Source organism: Falco biarmicus, chromosome 3 (assembly GCF_023638135.1).
Source record: "Falco biarmicus isolate bFalBia1 chromosome 3, bFalBia1.pri, whole genome shotgun sequence".
Lineage (NCBI taxonomy): Eukaryota > Metazoa > Chordata > Aves > Falconiformes > Falconidae > Falco > Falco biarmicus.
The window spans coordinates 110242448-110265376 of NC_079290.1; the positions used below are offsets into that span (position 1 = coordinate 110242448).

Here is a 22929-nt window from a genome sequence, read left to right on the forward strand (position 1 = left end):
CAGTGCTTTGGGTTTTGGCAGGTGTTTGCATCTGTTGGGTATCCGCTTGTTTTTGCTCTCTAGGGAAAAGCTCTGGCTGCTTTTGAGATGAAGAAATACAATTTCCCAGCCTTTAGGCTAGAACAGGACTCTCCCCTTGTTCTTTTCCCCGTGCTTATTTTCAAAGGGAAGCTGGGGAGCCAGTTGCTGATGAGGAGAAATCAGAGGTGGTTTTGCATGACAAACCTGCCATTTGCCACCCTGCACTACAGTGGAGCACGTCAGGAGCAATTGCTGCCCACGCAGGTGTTTGCATTATTTATTAACATCAAGCTAAATATTCATTTTAAAAACCAAACTTCTGCCCCAGATTTTGGAAGCCACAAGTAATTAGTGAGGAGCAGAAATGTTCAGGTTGATGTTCCCTACTTATATCCCTTTCGGGCTTTTCTTTTTCAGTGCTCTCTTCTCTTTGTGGCTGGGCTGTAGGAAATAAGCTCAAATCCACTTTCACATCTGTAGTTTGGTGGGTTTTTTTGCTGTGACCTCATCAAGTGTGATTGAGGACTTTGCATTGCTGAGCACAATTGCAAGCTTCCTGGGGTTTTTGGAAACCAGGTTTAGTCTTTGCAAGCCATGTGGGGTCTTCCAAAGCTTTTTGGGGTCTTTGCAAACTTCCTGGAGACTTTTGGGGCTCTTTGCCAGCTGTGTAGGGTCTTTGTAAGCTTTCTGGGGTCTTTGCAAGCCTTGGGGCTTTTGCAAGCCTCTGGAGGTCTTCATGGAGCTGCTGCAGCTATGCCAGCAGTGGGGAAAATACTAAATCCTTCTTGCAGAGCCTTTGGCAAAGCACCCACCCATTGCAATGTCTCATTTGGGGACGAAGGAGAGGGGCAATCACACTGCGGAGAGGTGGCTGAGGCACCATCTCCATACCTGCATCTGGTGTTGGGGACAAGTACAAGGACCTGCCTGTCCCCATCACAGTGACGGCTTGGGTGACTCCCCCCAGGAGTGGCTAAATAAACCTCAGTTTATGCTGCAAGAACAGGATTTTTCAGGAGTCAAAAGTGCTGTTTGTGATGCAGGACCTACGCTGTGCTATCAGATGGGACATCAGACATGGTAAACCATCACAGGACGTATGTGTGTATATATGGATAGATAGATATCTATATACATGTAGATGTCTGGAGGCTCGTGGTTTCGTGGCTATAGTCAATCTGGTCAGAGGAGTTCTCTGTTTTTTTAAAAAATCAGATCTGCCAGATTAGGAGCTGCTCTGCATAAACTTCCCCGCCGCTGATGGATCCCTGCCTGCCCTAATTTCGAGGACCTGGGAACAGATCCCAGTGCTGGAACTTGCAAACAGCCCCAGCGAGCTCATTCCTGAGGGTTTTCACGTGCGCATCGCCTAGCATCTCCTCCCTGAGGAGGACTGAGCAGGTGTGTACAAGGGGGTTTTAAGCTCCATGGGTGCTTGGTGAGGGGGTTTGGGGTCATTTTGTGGCTCCCTGCCAGCAGGCACGTGCCTTATTGCAAAGAGTAGGAGGGAAATGTTCCCCCGACAGAGTCCTTTCAGGCTGACCTTTCATGTTTAGGAGGTGCAAACAGGTGCCCATCCCAATCGAGCCATGAGGCACTGCCTGTTCCTGCCTATTCCTGCCTGCGCTGGCTTTATTTTGGAAGAGGCAGGCAGCTTCGAGGAGGCGAAACCAACCCACCAGCAAGGATGAAGGAGCTGGGGCGAAGCGGAGCCCACCTGTGGCTTTATTGCTCTCTATGGAAGAGGCATCCAGCTCGCCCCAGTGAGGGAGATATTTATAGGGCAGCAAATTTGATGCAAAGCCGGGGGAAAGCGTGGGCAGGGCAAGCACAGGGGTACGTGCATGACTCCAGCCCCGGAAGGCAAAAGCAGTTTTATGGGGTGCTTTGCTCTTGGATTGCCAGGTATGAACTCTCCAAGCCAGGCAGACACCTTTACTTTGGGGAGAAGACAAGATGGAGAGGGATTTTTGGTGCTTTCTCACCCAGGACAAAGTGGTTGCAAAGCCAGGATGTTTTACCAGGACTGGCAGCAATCTGTTGGGTTTTACCAGCTTTAAAAGCATTTTTTGCTGGTCCAAACCAGCCTCTTGCCCATCTTCTCTGGCTTCCAACTGGGATGGGGAATGCAGGTCCTTGAGAGGGGACTTGTGCCTGCCTGGGATGCTCCTGCCCTGCTGTTACAGCTACATGCCTAAGGAAAAACTTCATGCAAACCCAAGTGGGACTTGATAACTGGTTCAATGTCTTGCCCTATTGCAAGTAATTAGACTGACATGGCTCTTAAAAGTTCTTATGCCTGCAATTACACATACAGAATAATAAATGAGGTATAATTATCAGCTTAAGGAGATTATCAAACTTTCTTTGACAGAGTGGTGGTGCAGGATGGGTGAGAAGAAACGCCCCAAGGGGGTCTGGGCTATTAATGGGGCTCCTGGGGGAGCACTGGGGGGTCGGACCTAGCTCCATCATGGAGCTGGCTGAAATTGGGAGAAAGATGAAGTGAGCCCCAAAAACCAAGTCTGACCAAGCTCACACAATCTGATGGAGAGGCGGGATCCCGTCTGTTGTGTACCAGGGATCTTAATAGCAACTTCTCAGGACAAGGTGTTATTAGGAAGGAGCACTCAGCTCTGAATGGGCCAGATGACTTAAAATCGTCATTCTCCCTGTGCACAGGCATGTTGGTGCTAATAGCAGGTGGAGGAGGAAGAAGGAGTGAGTGTAGGTACCACCCAACGAAGACGAGGTGTTTTGGGCTTGAGTGAGCATCCGCAGTGACCGTGGTGGCTCAAAATGTGCCGTGACTAAACTTGCTGAATAAAAACCCCAAACCCAAAATGAAGATGAGGTTTCAGCACTGTCTCTCCATCCTTTCTGGACAGGTGTGATCCCAGGTGGATTTGGAGAAGCACATGTTCCCAGACCCTCTGCTGAAGCCCTCATGCTCACTGGGAGCCTGAAACCACTATCCTCCACCTCCCTCCAGATTACAGACCATACCAGCCTGACCCCGTGGGGATTAAGGTGTGTTCCCTGTCCGGCACAGGATTCAAACCAGCTGAGCAGGATACGATGCTAAAATCACAGCAGGTGGCAAGCTCAGCACCATGCCCAGTCCAAACCAGTGTGACCAGCAGCCACGAGTGGGAAATCCAACTTGCAGCTCTCTTTGGTAGAGATGCTGCCGTGGCCAGACTCTTCCTTGGAGGATGCAGCAAGCTCCTTGCCCACTGTGCCAGCTCTGCTTCACCCCAGCTTGAAGGGTTTTAGGGGTGCATGAAGGCTTGTGCTTCTGTGAGGGACCTTGAGAACCAACAAAATTCACAAGTCTGTTACCATGAGGAGTTTGGCTTGTGCTGGATTTTGGGAAACAGGGTTTTATCTGAAATTTCAAGCCAAGCAAGGCAAGGTCCTGGAGAGCCTGGAAATGCCACTAGCATTCCCCACTTAAGCATCCTGGCCACCTCAAGCAGGCTCCCACGATCTTATTAAAACTGTTCTTGTGTTTGAGACACAGTGCTGGGGTTTTTTTTTCAGCTGCAATTAAAGTCAGAAGGAGCCCTTTAATGTAGACTGGCTGGGAGATATTTTAAAGCAGCTGGTTTGATCTTGCAGGGGAAGGTGTGTGCAGGTCACTGCTCCTCCGGCTAAGGACGTGCAGCTCGGTGCAGTGGTGAGGCCTAGTCCTTCTAGCTCTGCCAAGCTTAGAAGAGGTTCTTTGGGCTTGCAAGGGGTCCTGCTGCTCACAAAACTGGATTTCTTCTGGTTCCAGCCCTGTCCTGCCCATTGCATCCCTAACATGACCACGTTACCCTGCGTCCCCCCTTGCTGCGTGGACAAACCTTGCAGCGATGGGGCTGTTGGTGCGCTCTCTGTCCCTGCACTGCCTTTTTCCTCCATCTTAGCTGCTGCCTCCTTCCCCAGAAGTGGTGGAGACCTCCTTTCTGGCTTCAGCAAGGTTAATCTCGCTTGGTTTCCCTCTTTGCAGGCAGGCAAAGCCTCCTGGGATGGCCTGGAGAGAGATGACTATCTCTGATAGATGACATCTTCCAGTGACGTGGATGTTTCCCATGGGAGCTTTGCTGTATGCCCCAAAAACCCCAGTTCCCCTGAAAGGTAATGTCCAAGCAAAACACAGAGAACTTTTAATTTCCATTGAAAGCCTCTTATTGTTTTGTTCTTGTTTGTTTTTTTCCCCTTCCCTGCATGCCAAATAACCAGTTTTCCCTGCACCCGTTTCTGCCTGTCGTGCTCCTCGGGAGTTGTTATGGGAAGGACCAACCTGAACAAACATCTCCTTTTGTTAGGCTTTATTCGGGCATTGCCCTAATGGGGTAGCTGAGGCCGTGAGTCACTCGTAGAGAAGCTAGATGGAAAATTTGGGTTGTTTTAAAGAAAATGCTTTATTTTAATGATACAGTGTATTGTAATAACCCTAAACAACCACGTTGCCCTAAAGCAGGAGGTAAAAATGTTTAATGCATTAAGCTTTGGAGTCCTTATATGGAGCTATAAGGGAATAAAAAAGTGAGAATAAACCCTGAAAGAGCTTGCTGCCAAGCATCCTGGGGCACGGCTGGGTGTTACCCACCCTGTTCTGCCCCCCTGCTGGGTGTCATCTCCCTGGAGCTGCCCGTGTCCCCTCCCGGGGCTGCTTTATCACCTCCATCTCCCTGAGCAGGGCGGCAGCTTGCTGGGTGGTGGAGGTGGAGACTGAAGGGTCCCCTGGCTGAACCCCGTCATCGAGGGAAGGAGGAGTTAAATTCCCCTGCCTTTTAATCCAGTCCTGCTGGTTTACCTACAAAGCCAGGCAGCAGCTTTCTTCACATGTGGCCGCTGTCCCCGGCACATCATGCCCCAACGTCACGTCATACAGATGTCCACCAGCCATGCCAGCTATGGTGTCTGCGTGTTGGGTACCGAGGTCTTCCTTGATACACGCCGGTAAGGCTTGGGACCGGGCTATCCCTGTTGTTTTCTATAGAGCTGATGGGTTTTGGGGGAGCCCAATGGCGTGTTCGCTTTTTGGAGGAGAAATGGGTGCTGGGGGAAAATCAGAGCTCATTTTGAGCCCACATCATGGGTTCATTCAAGGATTTGGCAAGTTTGTTCAGTGCATGGTGGACATGTCCCGCTGGGTCTGTTTTAGGGGATGATGTCCCATGGGGAGCTGCAGCCAAAAGAGGGACGTTGGCTCTGGCAAATGCAAGGCGTCGAAATGTAGCTGAGCCATGACGATTTGCAGGCAAAGCCCGTGCACACCCTGGCTAAACGTGATCTATTTCTGGCTGTGAAAACATTAGGCAAGAGCAATTCAAGACAGGCAACTTGGCTGGAGCTAAAATGAGCTAAAGAATAAAATGTGTGGCTCAGGCAGAAAAAATCCACCAGCGGGTTTGTGCAGGTGATTTCATAAAAAGAGATTTTTCCATTAAATCCAGCATTAAATATGGGGGTTGCTTTATTGGCCAGATATGAGGCTGTATTTACCCTGCTGTTACATTGTCATTATTTAATAAATCATGTTTATAATGATAGAGACTACAGGACAAGCCAACCGGCATTGCATCCATAGCAATTATTGGGGTTGCATGTTGGAGCCAAGCCAGGACATGCTGTTAGCCCCCAAAAAGGCTTCAGACTGAGCTTCAGCTGCCCTAAATAGTATTATTTTTTCCCTCAGCCAGATGGGAATATATAAACCCTATTATTTGCAATTTTTCCCCCCCTGGATTAGGACTCAAAGCAAGATCAGTTCCATTTAAATGTGGAGCCCAAGCCCCAGAATAGGCTGATTTGGCTCCTTGGTAGCAAATTTGAGCTTTGGTCCAAAAAAGCAGACGGCGGATGTTCTTTCAACTAAAAAAATAGGATCATTTTGTTCCTGCAAAGCACTGGTCAGGGGGAGCTTGGTGATGGATGTGTCAAGCTTTGACTGTGGTTTGGACTGTTTTGGGGCAGCAAATGGTGCACAGTGGGGATCTGGTGATGATGCTGAGGTGTGAGGGCTGTAAAATCAGGGCAAATAGACCCAAATTTGAGAAGTCACAGTGTGCAACAGTGTGCAGGTGGATTTATGATGTTGCACGATGTTAAATATGAGGGATGACAAGCAAGATGACTCTTTAATCTTCCCTTAAAAGCCACTGCAGGTACCAGGGATGCCATGCCAAGAGTAACACTGGGAATAAATCTCTTCTGTCCCCTTTTTTTTCCCTCCCCTCTTCTCTCCTCACTGTTAAAATTTACCACCCTGTCCCTTTTTGTGTGTGGCTGGGGAGGCTGGCTCCTGGTGGCAGACAGGTCGGAGCACTCGTGCTCCTGGGATGGGGGTGCTGTAATGAGCAGGTAGGCAGCACTTCAAAGGTGAGGGATGTCATGCAGGTGGGGTGCGTGTTCTCCATGCTCCGATTCAGGCTTTGCTCCAGTTTGAGCATCTCTCAGGTCAGGGTATGGTCCACAATAACCATTTCCCTGGATGGTTGACATAATAAATTGTCCTGGCTCTTTGTTGGGGTTTTCTCATGAGATACTGACATTTTGGGGGTTTTCTTGCTGTTGTGGAGGGAGATTGGATGCCCAAACTTCAGCAATTTGCAATCTAGGCTTAACCACAGACGGACGTGCTGAAGCTCCAGTGGGAGCTCTGCTTGCTCAACACTGCCACAGAGATAATACATATAAAATTCAGATGACGCATTTCATCACCTGGAGATGGTTTCTGAGTCCTTTCCACCCAGTTAAGGCTGGATTTTAATTCCAGGTTCAAGTATTTGGCTCCACAGAGAACAGGAGGGACAACTTGGTTTATAACCCAACACTGCTTTCTGTTTCAGATCTACCCCCAAAGGTGCCACGTCATTTGATGTCCATGCCACCTCCGCAGTTACGGTCCATATCATCCACAGCCTCACGACAAAACCCATGATTAACTCCAGATGGCCCCTGGATCCAGATATAGAGGTTGTAGTGACCATTGATGTCACCAGCAGGACAGTAAATGACAATAAGGTTAGTTGCTGCTTAAGCAACTTGAAAAATAAGTCAGAATTTCTAGAGAGAAGGGAGGGTTATGGGCAGGCTCCAGCATTTCTAGGTGGTTCTGACATTGGATTTTTTCCGTGGAAAAAACTCAAACTTAAACAGAATTGTGTAATTATCACTTACGAAAAATGAAACTAAGAAGGAGAAGTTCACATGTTGAGCCCTAAAGATGAGATAGCAGTGGCTGCAAAAGCTGGTGTCAAAAATTCCATGCCAAGCAGAAAAAATACTCCAACCTTGGCTTTTTCCATGCCTGTTTCTGTGCTGAAGCAGGCAGAAATGGTTTCGCTGAACTGTGATTAATGGAGAATGACTTGGATGAATCTTCCAAGAACTTGGTGTATAGCATTGGTTGGTCAACCCAGTGAGTAGAAAGACCTACTCATCATGATGTGACACAGGACTTGGGTCATGATCTGATGATGTCTTTGCAGGTTAAGATTTCATACTACGGACGAGAAGGCAATGAGCTTTCGGTGGCTTGGTTGTATCTCACTTGCGTAGGTAGGTATTACAGCAATGCTTTTTCAAACCCGGCCAACTCTTTCTGATGCCAAGATCTAGTTGGGTTCATGGGATGGGAGTTAAGTGGGGGGCGCGGGCTGCCCTTCTGCAATGTGCAATGAAGGTTTGGGTGTTGACTGATGCTGACAAGCAAGAGGGAAATAATTAAAATGTTATTATGCTGCCTTATATGGTGCAAAAAAGACACAGGCTGGGCTGTGTCCCCACCCAACGCACACACCGAGCATCCTCCTCTGCTTGCCAAGGCCATTGCGTTGGTGGCAGAGGAACCAAAGGAGACCATCTCACCCAACTTTGGCTGGCATCCCCCTCCTTGACCTCCGTTGCAGCTAGGGGTGAGGAACAGGCACCAAAGTGTAGTCGTCTGACCTATTTTAGAAGTTTAGGATGAGATGAATCATTCCCTTGAAATGCCTATTTTCCTCTGCTGACTACAAAGGGAGTCTAGACAACCAGTCTGGATATAGAGCCTTCCACTTGGATGGATTAATTACCCTAAGTTTGGGTTTTTCTAAAGTGTTCACATGACAGTCAGACCTGTGTCCTTAAGTCATGCATATGCCTCCTAAAATTGCACCTGTAGAGGCTGATGGTTTCCTGTGTCCCATGACCATGATAGTTTCCCATGTCCCATGGGGCCACTGCTGTCGGCAGGGCTTTTGCCTTACAAATGTTTTTCACTTGCTTAGATTTAGAGCTTCATTTTCAGCTTCTCCATGTCCTCCTCTTTGCATCAAGGAGAAGGACCAGTGCCTGTGTTTTCCACATTCCCATTTGGAGGAGTTTCTATGTTGAGGTAGGCTTAATACAGATTTAGGTAGGGTTTAGATGAGGTCACTGGTAAACATCCATTTTATTGCAGCAGAGACAGAGATTTGGGCCAAGAAGAGCTCTGTAAGGGAAAGTCCTTCTCAAACATTGCATCGAGCCTAGTAATTATTTAGGTGACCACTCACCCGTGGTGAAAACTCTTTCATGCCTCCACCATGTTTTGGCATAATGAAAAACAGTATCATCAATATGAAATCAGTGAAAACACAAAATATGCCATAAAGTGATTACGTCCCTGCTGGAGGAACCAAGGTGGGAGACGATAGCTGGAGACCAAAGGGGGAAAGCCATGGAAAAGCTATAAAGTTGGCTTTTCTATCAGCATTTTGTTGGAGACAGGGTCTGGAGCAGCATCGGAGCATGAAGGTGGGGTTGGTGTTGGATGACTCATGGCTAGTGCCAAGGCTGAGCCCAAAATGCCGTTGAGAGCTCATTCCCCTGCCAGTGGCTTCCTTCCCTCTTGATGTTTCAGATGTATCCCTGGATGTGGACTTGAGCCGTAGTGGCCGAGTGAAGAGCAAAGGGAAGGACAAGGTAAGGAGAAACTTTGCTGTAGGCGGTGTATGGGGGGTCAGTGCCGGGTGTACCCCTTTGCAGTCTCTTCCCCGAAAATCCCCAGGAGGGAGAGGGACTTGGGTGGTGCCTCTGATGTCTGCATTAGGGCAAATAACCTGGCAAATTCTCAATGTACTAATTGAGAAGGAAAAGTCATTATTTTCTTATTCCGTACCAAAATCTTCTACCTCTCCAGTCCAGCCCACATAGGAGAAAACACTCTGCCTTTCCCCCCACCGCCTTTTTTTTTTTTTTTTTTTTCCATTTTGGACTTGAAACATGCCACTAAATGAGTCAGCTAAAAGTTTAGCAAACAGCAAGACATTTACCCCTTTGGCAATATATCTGCATATGCCCAAGCACTTACACCTGGGTAATTAGCTGCAGCCCAATTGGCAGTGCAAATTGTACATCAAGATGAGATGTATTTCTAGAAACAGCGTAGTGTTGTCTAGATGAGGCCCGGCAGATATTTTCTGGCTTGTTGGAAGACAAGATCTGTTTGAAATAGCCTTTGCTGGCCTTGCTAGAAGCTAGAGGTTAGGAAATTTAGTGGCTTGAAAGCATCATTGCTGTCTCCCCACTAGCCTTGACTGCTTGTTGTGGGTTGTCCTTCAAGCATGGCCGTGGTGGTGGGGTTTTCCCTGGTTTTGGAGGAGGCTGGAATTAAGGAAATCTTGCTTTCACCCCTTTTGGGTGCTTCTCCTCCAGGCCAAATGGACGTGGGGTCCAGATGGGCAAGGTGCCGTGCTGCTGGTCAACTGCGACCGGGACAGCCCTGGCAGGGGGGGGACGGACAGCGGTGAGGTGGACATACGGACCAGTGCAGGTAGCGTGTCATCCGCGGTGCAAGGAGACCCAAAAGGTCTCACTGGGATGTTTCCCACTTGCAACACCTTCATCTCCTCTCTCCATGTCCCCTCTCTCCACCCTTCCCCCTGCCCTCCCCTCTCTCCACACTTCCCCCTGCCCACCATAGACCTTCAGGACATGTCTGTCATGCTGCTGCGGACTCAGGGTCCCAGTGCTATCTTTACTGAGTACCAGGTGGTCCTGCATGTCCCTGAGTCGGATGCGGATAAAGTACGGGTTTTCCATGCTATCCGTGAGTATTTCTTCCTTTCTTCCCAGATATCTGTGCATGACCCCAAGGTGGGTGAACCCTACGTTTTTTGTTCACTGTGGTGAAAGGCTGGGCAGCCCTGATTGCTGGAAACACTCACTTATCCCCAAAGCTCTTCTGCTGTTGTAGAAGATGGGGTTATATGGAAAAAATAAATGGGAAAATGGATAAAAAAAAAGCTTTTCTCAAGGACGTTGCTGAAATTTTGACGTTCCCATGGGACAGATAACCTCCACGTGGCTCCCAGCACCTTTTTGGTGCAGGCAATGACCCAGCCACAATGCAGCCCATCTCGTCGGTCAGCACATTCTGCCTTTGAATGCCACCAGCTCCCCAAGCAAAATCAGGTCAGGGAACCCAAGTATATCATTAGATGCTTAATTTGAGCCACGCATCTTGAAAGGGTTGGACCTGAGGGTATAGAGTCCTCTTTGTATAGGAAGATCAAGTGTGTTCCCCAGAGAAGGAGAGGCACACCCACTCCTCTGCAGACCACGTTGGCATCAGCCACCTCCTCACTGGTGCCTCTTTCCAGCCCAGTGGACAGGTTGGTCACACTGTCTTGGGTTGGGTATTTTGGTATTTCTCCAGGGAGTGACTCACACCCCCAGTACAAACCTGTGCTGGGGCCAGACAAGCTCTCCTACGTGCTGGACCATGTCGGCAGTGGAGAAAACACCTTCTACGTTGAAGGGTTGGCTTTCCCCGATGTGGGCTTCTCTGGGTTGGTTTCCTTCAGCGTCAGCTTGCTGGAGGTCCCCCATAAGGTATGTGAGATTTGCCCCATCCCCTGCCAAGTCCCCCAATGGTGGGTTTTCAACCGCTGCTCCACGCTGTTTTCACCCCTTGCAGAATTCACCGGGCACTCCAATTTTCACGGATACAGTGGTTTTCCGCATGGCACCCTGGATAATGACACCCAACACCCAGCAGCCTATGGAGGTTTTTGTCTGCAGGTAGGAGCGATGTCACCCCATTGTTCTCCTGCCTTGGGGGACTCTCCAAGGAGGAGTTTTCAGCCCTTCTTTGATATGTAGCAGCTATAGGGTGAGCCAAGCTTTGTGCATGCTATACTGGAGGCAGTATTTGGGTAGGGAGCCTGGTGGCACTGCGGCACTCGTTGCCACCCCAAGGAGAAAGGCTGGAGGGCCCTCTTTGGGGTCTAATCTCGTGCAGCACTATTGCCCAGCGCAATTAGGAATGAGGAATGGGCTGCTTGGTCAGGGTTGTGAGGGGCTTCTTGTGATCCCCCTTTGCAGCCTTCGCTCCTTCCTCTCCCTCCAGCATCCAGCGAGGCTCAGACTCCAATGAAGTCTTTCTGGAAGGGCTCCAGGTCCTGCTGAAGAAAGCCAACTGCAAGCTGACCATCTGTTCAGAAGTGGAAACCCGGAGTGACCGCTGGATCCAGGTCATCAATTGACGCTTGTAATATGTGGCTCTTCTGGTCCCTTACAAGCTCCTGGGGCACATAAGGTGTCACCCCTGTTGCTGGCACCTCTGGGAGGGACTGGCTGAGTTGCTCAGGGAAGCACCTGGATGCTAAGAGGCATCACCAGGCAACCACGAACTAAAGCATAGGGAAATGCTGCTGGTGGTGGCAACCAGCACAGAAATGTTGCACAGGGACCCTGGTTTGCAAGAGTGACCCCATGGGGCACTGCAAGAGGGACCTCATTGCAAGGGGGGACCCCATTGCAAAAGGGACTTTGCAAGAGGGACTCCATTGCAAAAGGGATGCCGTAGGGCTTTGCAAAAGGGTCTCCACTGCAAGAGGGGCCCCACAGTGCATTGCCAGGAGGACATGGTGTGTGCCGGCTGGACGTGCAGGGTGCCCCGCAGCATGCTCAAGCCCTGCCGTCCCTGCCTCTCTTCCCTGCCCATTGTGGCCCTGTGTCGCTTTCCCAGGGGTGACCCATGCCAGGTGGGGTGTCACCCCCCAGGGAGAGCAAGACAGCTGCCTCCCTTGGGGTTAAGGGCAATAGCCGGGCTTTGCCAGGTGTGCCATGTTTCCTCCTCCACCCTCACCACATGCCTTGTGGAGATGGCTATCACTCTGCTAGGAGCCCTCCTTCTCCTCTTCCTCCTCCTCCTCTTCTTCCTGCAACAGGACGAGCTAGAGTTTGGCTATGTGGAAGCGCCACACAAGACCTTCCCTGTCGTCTTTGACTCACCCAGGAACAGAGGCTTGAAGGATTTTGCTTTTAAAAAGATCCTGGTGCGTGGCTGCATTGCCAGCCCCCTTTCTCCCTGCAAAATCCCCCACCCAGGTGGTCCCTGTCACTGCTCCTCTCTTCCCCAGGGTCCTGATTTTGGCTACGTGACCCGTGAGCCCCCCAGGAGAGACGTCTCCAGCCTTGACTCCTTTGGCAACCTGGATGTCAGCCCACCGGTGACAGTGCAAGGGAAGGAGTATCCCCTGGGCCGGATCCTGATCGGCAGCCCCCTGCCTTGGTGAGATGCAAGGGGAACTCGAGCCCTCCATCTGGGATGTGGGGAAGCACCAGAAATCCTTGCATGAGGAGAGGTTGCACCCTTTGGAGTGGAAATTTGGGGCGATTCCCATCAGACCCCAGATGTGACATGCAAACCGCATTGTTATTCCTTCATACCTTACAAAATCCTGCCACCGCTCTGATTTTTACCCCCTCCCAAGCTGCTGGTGCTTTTGCTCCAATCCTACAGCACTGTAAGCATCTGGGCTTACTTTTTTTCCCTATCCTATTAAAAGGAAAAGCAGGGAAATCCAGGAAAGGGTAAAACCCTGAATAACTGGAAATTGTTTTGCTCTGGGCAGGCAGTGCTAGGCAGCCCTGCGGGAACAACAGTGCCCTGCAAAATCCTCCACAAAGGAGGTTATTTTCCTGGAGAAATAACAACGGGGACGAATCCAGATGGGATTTGATCCAGGATAACAAACAGGATGCTCCAACCCCAGCCCCGCTGCAAGCCAGGGGGCTTGCTTCGGTTATGGTGGTGGGTAAATGGCATTTTCCCAGCCTTGCCGGGACTGTAATTATCCCTTATTACTAGAAGTTTAATTAATGTTTTCCCAGCCTACTGCTCTCTGTCTAAGAAAACTTCACGCCCGCACAAAGTGCTGCATAAGGAGTAATTTAAGATTCACAAGGACAGAGTGAAAGATGCCCAAACAGAACAGAGGATGTTATGCACAATTGCCTAGAGATATTTATGGCCTAGATATATATTAATATATAATAATATATAGAGGAGATAGTAAGGTATAATAAAGCTATATTATATGTCAATATAAACATATTAATATACAGGATCTAGATATGTTAATATACAATATCTAGATACATTGATATATAATACAGATGTATATTGCTCAGACCATTTCCAGCCGTTTGCCATAAAAATGGGATGTGCAAATGCATCTTCTCCCCTTGGCACAATGCTCAGGGGAAGGATGGGGATAAATCTTGGGGAGGGGTGCGATGGCCACCCACTTTCTCCTCCTCCCTCTGCTCCCCAGGTCCTCCGGCCGGCGGATGTCCAAGGCGGTCAGGGATTTTCTTTACGCCCAGAAGGTGCAGGCGCCGGTGGAGGTTTACTCGGAGTGGCTGAGCGTGGGCCACGTGGATGAATTCCTCACCTTTGTCCCTGCTTATGATAGGAAGGTACTGGTCCCCAGAGCCATCCCTGTTCCCGCACGGGGTGTCTTCTGCAAACGAAAAAAAAAAAAAAAAGCCCTTTTTGCAGTTGCTTGTCCACCCAGGGGGAGTGGGGTGATGCACCTTCTTTTGGGGTGGCTTCCTGGAAAACGGTGAGTCCCTGGGTGGCATCCCATGCACCCTGTGACGGTGGCATCCCGTGCACCCTACAATGCCTGGGGCTGTGTTTGGGAGCAGCGGGCTGTCTCTCAGCAGGACGGTGGGATAAAATATCCCACCAACAGCAAAGCGTGACCCTCGGGCTGTCTCCCGCAGGGATTCCGGCTTCTCTTGGCCAGCCCCAACGCCTGCTACAAGCTCTTCAAGGAGAAGCAGAGGCAGGGCCACGGGGAAGCTACTCAGCTTGTTGGTAAGGGAGTGGGCGAGGCATCCCTGCAGCGTGGCAGGGACCACCAGCGTCCCTTACAGGCATCCCTTAACGCTCTGCTCCCATCCTTATGCAGGGCTGAAGGGCAGTGAGAGGAGAAGCATTGATGAGATCCTGGCAGACGAGTCATTGAAGAACGACAACAGGCATGTGCAGGTAGGACTTCGCAGCCGTGGATTTGAGCAGATTGGCTCTCCTCACTTCTGTATTGCTGCTGCATGATTTCTGGGTGCAGGCAGCATTTTTAGAGATCCTGGGGAATAGCAAGGAAACGTGATGTGAGTTGCACTGTGCAGTGTGAAAACAGGCGGGTGAGAAGAGCAGCCACTGAAGAAGCCAGACACCCTTGAGTGGTGGCTCACCCCAAGCCCATCGTCCTGCTGGGCGATGCCCCAGGTGACTGCAGAGGTGTCAAAACTGAAGGAAAAAGAGGTTGCTGGGGTTGGGGATGGGTTCAGGAGGCTGCTCAAAAGGGTGGGGTGGGATGCAATGGAGCAAGTGAGGCTCCAGGCAGGATGCAGTGGGGCACACAGGGGTCTGTGCATGGGATCCGGAGGGCTGGGATGGCCAGGGGTGGCAGTTCCAGGTCCTCCCTCTCCACAGCGCTGCATTGACTGGAACCGCGACCTCCTGAAGCAGGAGCTGGGCCTGAGTGAGCAGGACATCATTGATATCCCCCAGCTCTTCATCCTGAAGGGCTCCCGCGCAGATGCCCTCTTCCCAGACATGGTGAGACCTCCTCCCCTCTGACCCTTCTTTTTCTGTCCACACCTGATGCAAACACACCTTTTGGGTGGCAAATGCTATTTTCTGGTCTGGCTGCAGGTGAACATGCTGGTGCTGGGCAGGCACCTGGGCATCCCCAAGCCCTTTGGACCGCTGGTGGGTGGGCAATGCTGCTTGGAGGAGCGGGTGCGGGCGCTGCTGGAGCCCCTGGGCCTCACCTGCACCTTCATCGACGACTACTACTCCTACCATGTCCTCTCTGGCGACGTCCACTGCGGCACCAACGTCCGCCGTAAGCCCCTCGCCTTCAAATGGTGGCACATGGTGCCTTGAAGCACCCAGGAGTGAGCTTAGGTCCTGCAACCGGAGGGTGAAAGGGCATTTGCTGCATCAGAAAACGCAGCAAAATAAAGGGTTTCACCAATAAAGCTGCATTAGCACCAAGGGCGCAGCTCTTTCCCGTCTCCCATCCTTTCTTCCCCTGCTGTTGGGTTGAAAATATTGTTTAAGACCTTTTTTTAGGCACATGGGTTTGTTATGGGGAATGGTGGTTTTATGGGATGGGGACAACACAGGGCATCTTTGGGAATGTGGTGCATGTGAATCAGCAGGCAAGGAGGCTGCTTTGGGGGGTCTGAGGCCCCGTCCCACTGCTAATGGGTCTTACAGTCCCTTATCCCAGGTTTTTGGCTAATAACCACCTTACCACCACCACCACCCCATTCCCTATATCAGCCAAAAACCCACCTCCTGCTGGGAACACTGGCTCTTCACCCCAGCACGGTGTGGAGGCAGAGCCCCTTCCTTGTGGGAATCATTTTACACGTTCCCCAGCCAGAAAATTTCCTTCTCCGTATGCAGCCGCCCCAGCCGCTCTTTCTCTCCCTCTTTTCATCGCAAACAAAGCGTGGCATTTCCCCGTACCAGCCTGGCACCCCTGCCCATGCTGCCATCACGCAGCAGGAACCAGCACCAGGAACTGAAACCAGTGGCCTGTCCCAGGCGTCGCTTAGCCCTGTGCAGCCCTGGGAGCTATTATTGGGCTAAACCCACTTTTTTTGGTCAATTTGCTTTTCTAGCAGTACTTTTTGAGGTGTAAAAGTGTAGCCACACTTCCCATCCACACTGCTGCAACACTGTTGCAAGTGGTGCTGGAGAATTGAGGGGGATGGCTCCCAAAAAGTCATGTGTCCCACTTGGCGCCCCTCTTCTTGCCCAAAAAGATGATTTCTAACCCCATTTCCCCTGCAATTATGGTTCTGCTGAGTTTCCCCAGCCCTGAGGAGCGATATTAAATTCCAGCGGCGCATGACCCTGCAGGGAGTTGGTGGGGGGACAGCTGCATCAGCAAAGGGCTCTCCCACGCCGAGACCAGGATTTAATTAAAACAAAGGCAATTAAAGCCATGGTGGGGTCTTCTGTCCCCACTGCAGGTGACATACCGAGCCCCCGGCCCATGCAGCAGCCAGGGGATGGGCAAGCACCCAGCTTGTACCTTCAGCCCGCCCTAAAATAAGAATTAAAGCTCGTTTTTCCAGCTAGACAAATAAAACCCTTTAGGAGGAGAAATAAAACCCCACCGAGCCTGGTGCTGGCATGTCCCCAGCTCGGCTCTGGTGTCACACTGAATATTTTATAGCGTGGGTTTAAGGGTGGCTGGTCACATCAGCGTCTCTTTGTGCTAAGGGGGGAGGGGGGGGAACCAACCCACCCCCAGGCTTCTTATAAAGAAAGAAAAAACCCTCGTGGGTGTCTTGGGGTGCTTTTCCCCCCGCACTGATTCATACTCCCATCACCAGGAAGCACGGCCGGGCACAGTGCACACCCAGCCTAGAGGCTGAGAGCCCGGAGGTGGGATTAAGCTGGGCTTTGATTAATCCCCTCCCAGCAGCCACACTTTATAAATCCCCTTGTGCCACCCATCGCAGCACCCAAGGGTGCCCCAGGGGCCTGCCAGCATGGCCCAGCAGCGCCGCGTCCAGCTCTCCACCCAGCGTCCCACCAGCACTGTCTGCGTGCTGGGCACCGAGCTCTCCCTGGATGTCTGTGGGTAAGCAGCCACGATGCTGATGGAGGGGGGGAGGAACCCAAAATCTGCTTTTTTTTTTTTTTTTGCTTTTATCCCATTAATCAAACTGATAAAAATAGCTCAGGGTGAGGCCGGGGCAGTGCTGCCGCTTGGGGTGTTTTTCCCAGGGGATGCCAAGCCCTGGGAGGAAGGGGATGCTCTAAACCGCGATGCAACAGCCAGGTGGTGACCCCCCCAAGGGGGATTTTGCAGTTTTTGGGGTGCAGAAAGCACCCCCTGGGAGCTTTGAGTGATGCCCTGGGCTGAGTTTGACATCTCAGGCGGGGTTTGCCGTGTCCTGCAAAACTGAAATATTTCTCTGTTTGGGGGGAATGCGTGGAGTGAAACCACCACGGCGCTGCTGGCCGGGACGTCACCTCCCAGCACTGGGGGTTTTCGCTGCTTCGTTGGCCCCAGCCCAAGTTCAAGTGCTTTTCAGCAGCAGGTTTTGGGGTTTTTGTTTCCTCGAAATCCAGCTCAAGCAGAAGCTTGGGGTTTTATTTTGCATCCAAACCCACCACACCATGGCTGCCGACAGCATCCCATCCTCTCCCAGTTGCCGTGGGGATGGGTTTTTTCCTTCCCCCCTGGGGACAGATCTGTGCTTCCCTCCTGGCGGTCAGGATTTGTGCTCCTTGGCCCATCGCCCGTGGCCTCTTGCAGCCGGGTGGAGTGATGCGAGCTGCAGCCTGCCCGACCGCTGCAGCTTTGCTTCACTCTGAAGGGGATGCAACCAGTCAGACCTCGCTGCCAGCACTGCCGGGGGGGTTAAACGTGAATATTTGGGTGATCCCATGAAAAAAAAAACCACCACGCTAAACCCAAACAGCTCCAGGGGGTTTGCTGCAAGGAATGTTGCAGGATTTGTGGCAATTTGGAGGTTTTGTGGTATTGATTTGTTGCAGTTGCGTTTTGCAGAACTCGTGGCATTTTGTGGGCTGCGTTGCGACTCAGTATTGCACCATTTGGTGCATGTTGCAGGGTTTATTGTGATTAATGTTGAGGGACTTGTTGCATTTCGCATCATTTGATAGAGTTGAATGTTGCAAGATTTTGTGTGAATGGCAGGGTTTGTTGCAATTAATATTGCGGGATTTGTTGCCGCTGCCTTTTGCAGGATTTGTTGCCTCTGGCTGGATTTGTTGTAATCGCCTTTTGCGGGATTTGTTGCAATTGCCTTTTGCAGGATTTGTTGTAATCACGTTTTGGAGGATTTGTTGCATATTGAAGGACTTGATGCAATCGCACATTGCAGGATGTGTTGCATATCTCAGGGCTTGGTGCAGCTGTATTTTGCAGGGTTTGCTGCATTTTGCAGGACTTGGTGCAACTGCAAATTGCAGGATTTGTTGCATATTGAAGGCTTTCTTGCAACTGCGTATCGCAGGACTTGTTGCAATTGCATTTTGCAGGATTCAGTGCTTTTTGCACGACTTGTTGGAATTGCACATTGCAGGATTCCTTGCATATTGCACGTGGCAGGATTTGTGTCACCTGTGGTTGGCCGCACGCTCTGTTATTCCAGCAATGCCCCCACCTGGGGCTCTCACTGGGTTTTCCCCCGATCTCAGATCTGCACCCAAAGACGCGGTTGCCTTCCACGTGCAGGGGACGCCGGGCGTGAAGCTCTACGTGGTACATGAGACACAGAGCGTCAAGCTGCCCTCCAGCGTGTGCCGCTGGCCCCTGGCCGCCGGCGCCGAGGTGCTGCTGGCCATGGATGCTCTCAGCAAGGACGTGGGCGACGAAAAGGTGGGTGCTGGTGTACCGGCAGGGTCCGGCCCTTCTCTGCACAGTGGCGAGCACCCACTCCTTGTTGCAGGTCAGGATTTCTTATTTTGGGGAGGCTGGCGGGGTGCCCGTGGGCAGAGCCATGCTGTACCTCACCTGCGTGGGTAAGTGTGTGGGGTGGGGGAACCCCCAAGCCATGGCGCTGGTGGGGATGCCCCCCACCCCCCACCCCCAGCATCCCTCTCCCCACAGAGGTCTCGCTGGATGCCGACACCAACCGCAGCGGGACGGTGAGCAGGACACTGCTGGATAAGGTATAAAGGGGGGGTAGGAGCCCCCCGGCACTGCTGTGGGATGGGGGGAGATGGCTGACACCCACAGCCCTGCTTCATCCCCCCGCCAGGCAACCTGGACGTGGGGTCCCGACGGACATGGGGCCATCCTGCTAGTGAACTGTGACCGCGACGATCCCAAAGCCGAGATGCCGGATAACCGTGACACCGCCATCCGCTCCTATGCCGGTACTGGCACATCCCATACAAGAAACCCCCATTTTCCTATTTTTTTCCCCCAGATTATCCTTTCTTACACCCCTTTTCCTGCCAGACCTGAAGGACATGTCACAGATGGTGCTGCGGACCCGAGGTCCCCGCACGATCTTTGCCGGCCATCACCTCCTCCTCCACGTAGACTTCAGCGACGCTGATAAAGTCGGCGTTTTCTATGGCGGCAGTGAGTGGCTGACACTGGGGTTTGGGGGGGGACAGGCACCCCAGATTATTGCCGTTCAAGCAAAATGCTTGCAGCGGGGCGGGTACCACTTCTGTAGCATCCAGCCTACATCCCGTGGCGGGGGTTTATCTGATGCACTGGCTGATTTTGTTCCCGCTGTGCATGCTCCATGGGATCAAATATGTCTTTTAGCCAAAAAAAAAAAAAAAAATAAAAGAGCCAAAACGCTGCAGAAAAGGGGTCGGCCGTTTAAGGGGGCTGCACGGTGCTTGCATCCACAGACAGCGTGGCGCTGGAGGATTACAAGCACGTGCTGGGGGGCTCGAAGCTCGCCTACACCGTCAAACACAGCCGGCATCAGGAGGAGAGCATCTTCTACGTGGAGGGGCTTGCCTTCCCCGACGTCGGATTTTCAGGGCTCGTGGCTTTCCACGTCACGCTGCTGGAGAGCCCTGAGAAGGTACCAGCCACTGGGGGGGTCAGGGTGAGCTGTGACGGGGGGGAGCAGAGCCCAAACACTGCCCCCCTGCCCCTCCCCGCCTTCCCAGGGTTTGCTGGAGACTCCGATTTTCACTGACACGGTGGTTTTCCGCGTAGCTCCGTGGATCATGACTCCCAACACAGCAACACCGCTGGAGGTCTTTGTCTGCAGGTGGGTGCTGGGTGGGTGGCTGCATCCTGCCTGGTGCTGGAGCAGTTCCCGTATCCCATTTTTCTTCCCAGTGTGGATGACAACGAGGATTTTGTGGCGGCCGTGGGTGCCATGGCTGAGAAAGCCAAGTGCCCTCTCACTGTCTGTCCGCTGCCAAAGAACCGCCATGACCGCTGGATCCAGGTGAGTGCAGGATGATGCCCAGCCCCATTCTCACTGCAGCAGCTCCAGGGGGGGTCCCCCAAACCCTCTCCATCCCTTTTCCAGGATGAGGTCGAATTTGGCTACGTGCAAGCCCCCCACAAGACCTTCCCCGTTGTCTTTGACTCACCCCGTGACCAGGGACTGAAGGATTTCCCCGTCAAGAGCATCCTGGTACCCAATCCCTTCCTCCTCCCTTCCCCAGCAAGGCATAAAGCTTTGCTAATCCATTAAAAAAATAGGATAAATCTATTATTTTTCCTTCACTTTTGGGAGGGGAAGAGCCAGCAGGGAGGATGATTTGGGAGCACTGCACTTTGGGTGCTTACAGCTTTTTTTTTTAACCATTACCCCTTGGTTTTTTAACCATTATCCCTATTTTTTCCCCATCCAGGGCCCTGATTTTGGTTATGTGGCCCGGCAAGCACCGGAGGGTGCTTCCAGCCTTGATTCTTTTGGTAATTTGGAGGTGAGCCCCCCCGTGACGGTTCAGGGCAAGGAGTATCCCTTGGGCCGCATCCTGATTGGCAGCAGCTTCCCCCGGTGAGATGCACGATGGGGGTTTGAAGCATTGGGGGAAAAAACCTCCAAAAAAAGATTTTTATGTACTGTTTGAGGCTGGTTGCAAGCAGAGCATCACCTTGGGCACCCCAAAATGGCAGCCCCCCTCCTTGTGTCCCCCCAGGTTCGGTGGCCGGCGGATGGCAAAAGCCGTCAAGGATTTCCTCGTTGCCCAAAAAGTGCAGGCGCCGGTGGAGCTGTTTTCGGACTGGCTCTTCGTCGGCCACGTAGATGAGTTTCTCAGCTTCGTCCCTGCACCTGATCGGAAGGTAACGAGTCCTGGAGCAGGGAAAAAAGTGGGGTGCAGCCTTTATCCCCCCCCCCCCCTCCCCCCCAATCATCCCTTCTTCCTCCCCAGGGTTTTCGGCTGCTCCTGGCCAGCCCTGGCGCCTGCTACCAGCTCCTCAAGGAGAAGCAAGAGGAGGGGTTTGGCGAGGCGGTGATGTTCGAGGGTAGGGGGGAGGAGGAAAACTGGGGCTTGATGGGTTCATTTTCCCTTTTTTCCTGCAAAATGCAACGGGGCATGTGAGTGCATGACACCCTGAAACCCAGCTAATGGCTGGAAAGCGCTGCCAGCAGCAAAGATGGGGGGCAGGATTAATTAAAAAGCTGCGCAGATTTGATTTCCTGGGTTGGGATCGAGCTCACTGCCCGTGACCCCTGAAATGGGGGAGCTCCTGGATCAGACCTGGGAATCTCATCCCAAATGTGTTGGGGGAAGAATTCCTGCCCAGTTATCTGTGCTGCAGGACTGGAGGACGTGCCCAAGCGGACGATAAACGAGATTCTGGCTAACGAAGGCCTCCGGAAATTCAATAATTATGTCCAGGTAAAGAAGGGGAGCAGGGGGGGCTCCTTTCCAACCCTCCCTCCCTTCTTCCCCATCTCCACCCTTTCTTCCATCCCTCTGTCCATCTGTCTACCTGTCCCTCTATCCATCCCTCTATCCCTTTATCCATCCACCCACCCGTCCCTCTGTCCATCCCTCTATCCCTTTATCCATCCATCCACCCATCCCTCCTTCCACCCACCCCTCCCTCCACCTGCCTGCCCATCCCTCTGCTCTCCATCCATCCCTCTTATCCCTTTATCCATCCATCCACCCGTCCCTCCATCCCTCCCTCCTTCCACCCATCCCTCCCTCCACCTGCCTGCCCCTCCCTCTGTCCCTCCCTCCCTCTGTCCATCCATCCATCCATCCATCTCTCCCGCCTCCCTCCTATCAGAGCTGTATCAACTGGAACCGGGACATCCTGAAGCGGGCGCTCGGGCTGACAGAGCCGGACATCCTTGACATCCCCCAGCTCTTCCAAGGCGACGCAGCCACTGGTGCCTCAGCCTACTTCCCCGACATGGTAACTAACACCCAGCATCCTCCTCCTGCCCTGACCCTCCGGGGTGAATCTGGGCTGGGATGTGCACCCTCACCACCATCCCCATGCTGCAGGTGAACATGCTGGTGCTGGGCAGGCACCTGGGCATCCCCAAGCCCTTTGGACCGCTGGTGGGTGGGCAATGCTGCCTGGAGCAGCGGGTGCGGGCGCTGCTGGAGCCCCTGGGCCTCACCTGCACCTTCATCGACGACTACTACTCCTACCATGTCCTCTCTGGGGAGGTCCACTGTGGCACCAACGTCTGCCGTAAGCCCCTCGCCTTCAAATGGTGGCACATGGTGCCCTGAAGTCCCCTCTCCCTACAGCCCTCTCCCCATCCCTGCAAGTGCCTTCAATGGTTTGAAATAAAGGGCTGCAGCTTCCTCCTGGCTTCCCTCTTGCTGGGGGCAAGGTTGGAAGCTTTGTTTTAAACGGGCAGGTGTTTTTGTCACTCTCTGGGTGTGTGGTGTGGCACGTGGGCGTTCTCTCCTGGCACAGCAATTACAATTAAAATGGTTAAACAGGGCGGGGGAAAAAAGCGGTGAGCAGGGTTGTACAGTTCTCTCTATTGCTGCAGTGATGCATGGGCAAAAAACACACGTGCATGCCCCAAAGTGCACACACGTGAGGCTACGTGTGCTGGCACAAACCCACATGCATGCACAAAACCAGACATGCGTGTGTGCACAAAACCACATGCATGCACACAAAAGGACAC

At 52.2% G+C, this 22929-nt stretch overlaps 2 protein-coding genes across 2 annotated transcripts; both read left to right on the top strand.

Moving 5' to 3' along the window:
* Positions 1-4741: 4741 nt before the first annotated feature.
* On the top strand, positions 4742-15227 carry LOC130147056 (protein-arginine deiminase type-1-like). Its single transcript, XM_056333828.1, has 16 exons — positions 4742-4971; positions 6864-7038; positions 7506-7575; positions 8900-8961; positions 9694-9811; positions 9962-10087; positions 10697-10872; positions 10958-11061; positions 11390-11513; positions 12213-12320; positions 12405-12556; positions 13602-13746; positions 14056-14149; positions 14244-14323; positions 14771-14896; positions 14993-15227. The coding sequence occupies exons 1-16, from the start codon at positions 4880-4882 to the stop codon at positions 15224-15226; spliced, it is 1986 nt and encodes a 661-aa protein (XP_056189803.1). The 5' UTR covers positions 4742-4879; the 3' UTR covers position 15227.
* A 1444-nt stretch (positions 15228-16671) lies between these two features.
* On the top strand, positions 16672-22619 carry LOC130147057 (protein-arginine deiminase type-3-like). Its single transcript, XM_056333829.1, has 16 exons — positions 16672-16943; positions 18533-18713; positions 18784-18856; positions 18945-19006; positions 19096-19213; positions 19299-19424; positions 19706-19884; positions 19973-20076; positions 20148-20259; positions 20344-20451; positions 20672-20820; positions 20963-21107; positions 21197-21290; positions 21588-21667; positions 22065-22193; positions 22286-22619. The coding sequence occupies exons 1-16, from the start codon at positions 16852-16854 to the stop codon at positions 22517-22519; spliced, it is 1986 nt and encodes a 661-aa protein (XP_056189804.1). The 5' UTR covers positions 16672-16851; the 3' UTR covers positions 22520-22619.
* The last annotated feature ends 310 nt before the right edge of the window (positions 22620-22929 follow it).

Bases quoted from the DNA above. Each gene is read 5' to 3' on its own strand.
- LOC130147056 (XM_056333828.1), top strand. From the start codon at position 4,880: ATGCCCCAACGTCACGTCATACAGATGTCCACCAGCCATGCCAGCTAT. The intron at 10,088-10,696 runs GTGAGTATTTCT...GTATTTCTCCAG, and splicing joins ACGGGTTTTCCATGCTATCC to GGAGTGACTCACACCCCCAG. The intron at 11,062-11,389 runs GTAGGAGCGATG...CTCTCCCTCCAG, and splicing joins ATGGAGGTTTTTGTCTGCAG to CATCCAGCGAGGCTCAGACT.
- LOC130147057 (XM_056333829.1), top strand. From the start codon at position 16,852: ATGGCCCAGCAGCGCCGCGTCCAGCTCTCCACCCAGCGTCCCACCAGC. The intron at 19,885-19,972 runs GTACCAGCCACT...CCGCCTTCCCAG, and splicing joins TGCTGGAGAGCCCTGAGAAG to GGTTTGCTGGAGACTCCGAT. The intron at 20,260-20,343 runs GTGAGTGCAGGA...TCCCTTTTCCAG, and splicing joins GCCATGACCGCTGGATCCAG to GATGAGGTCGAATTTGGCTA.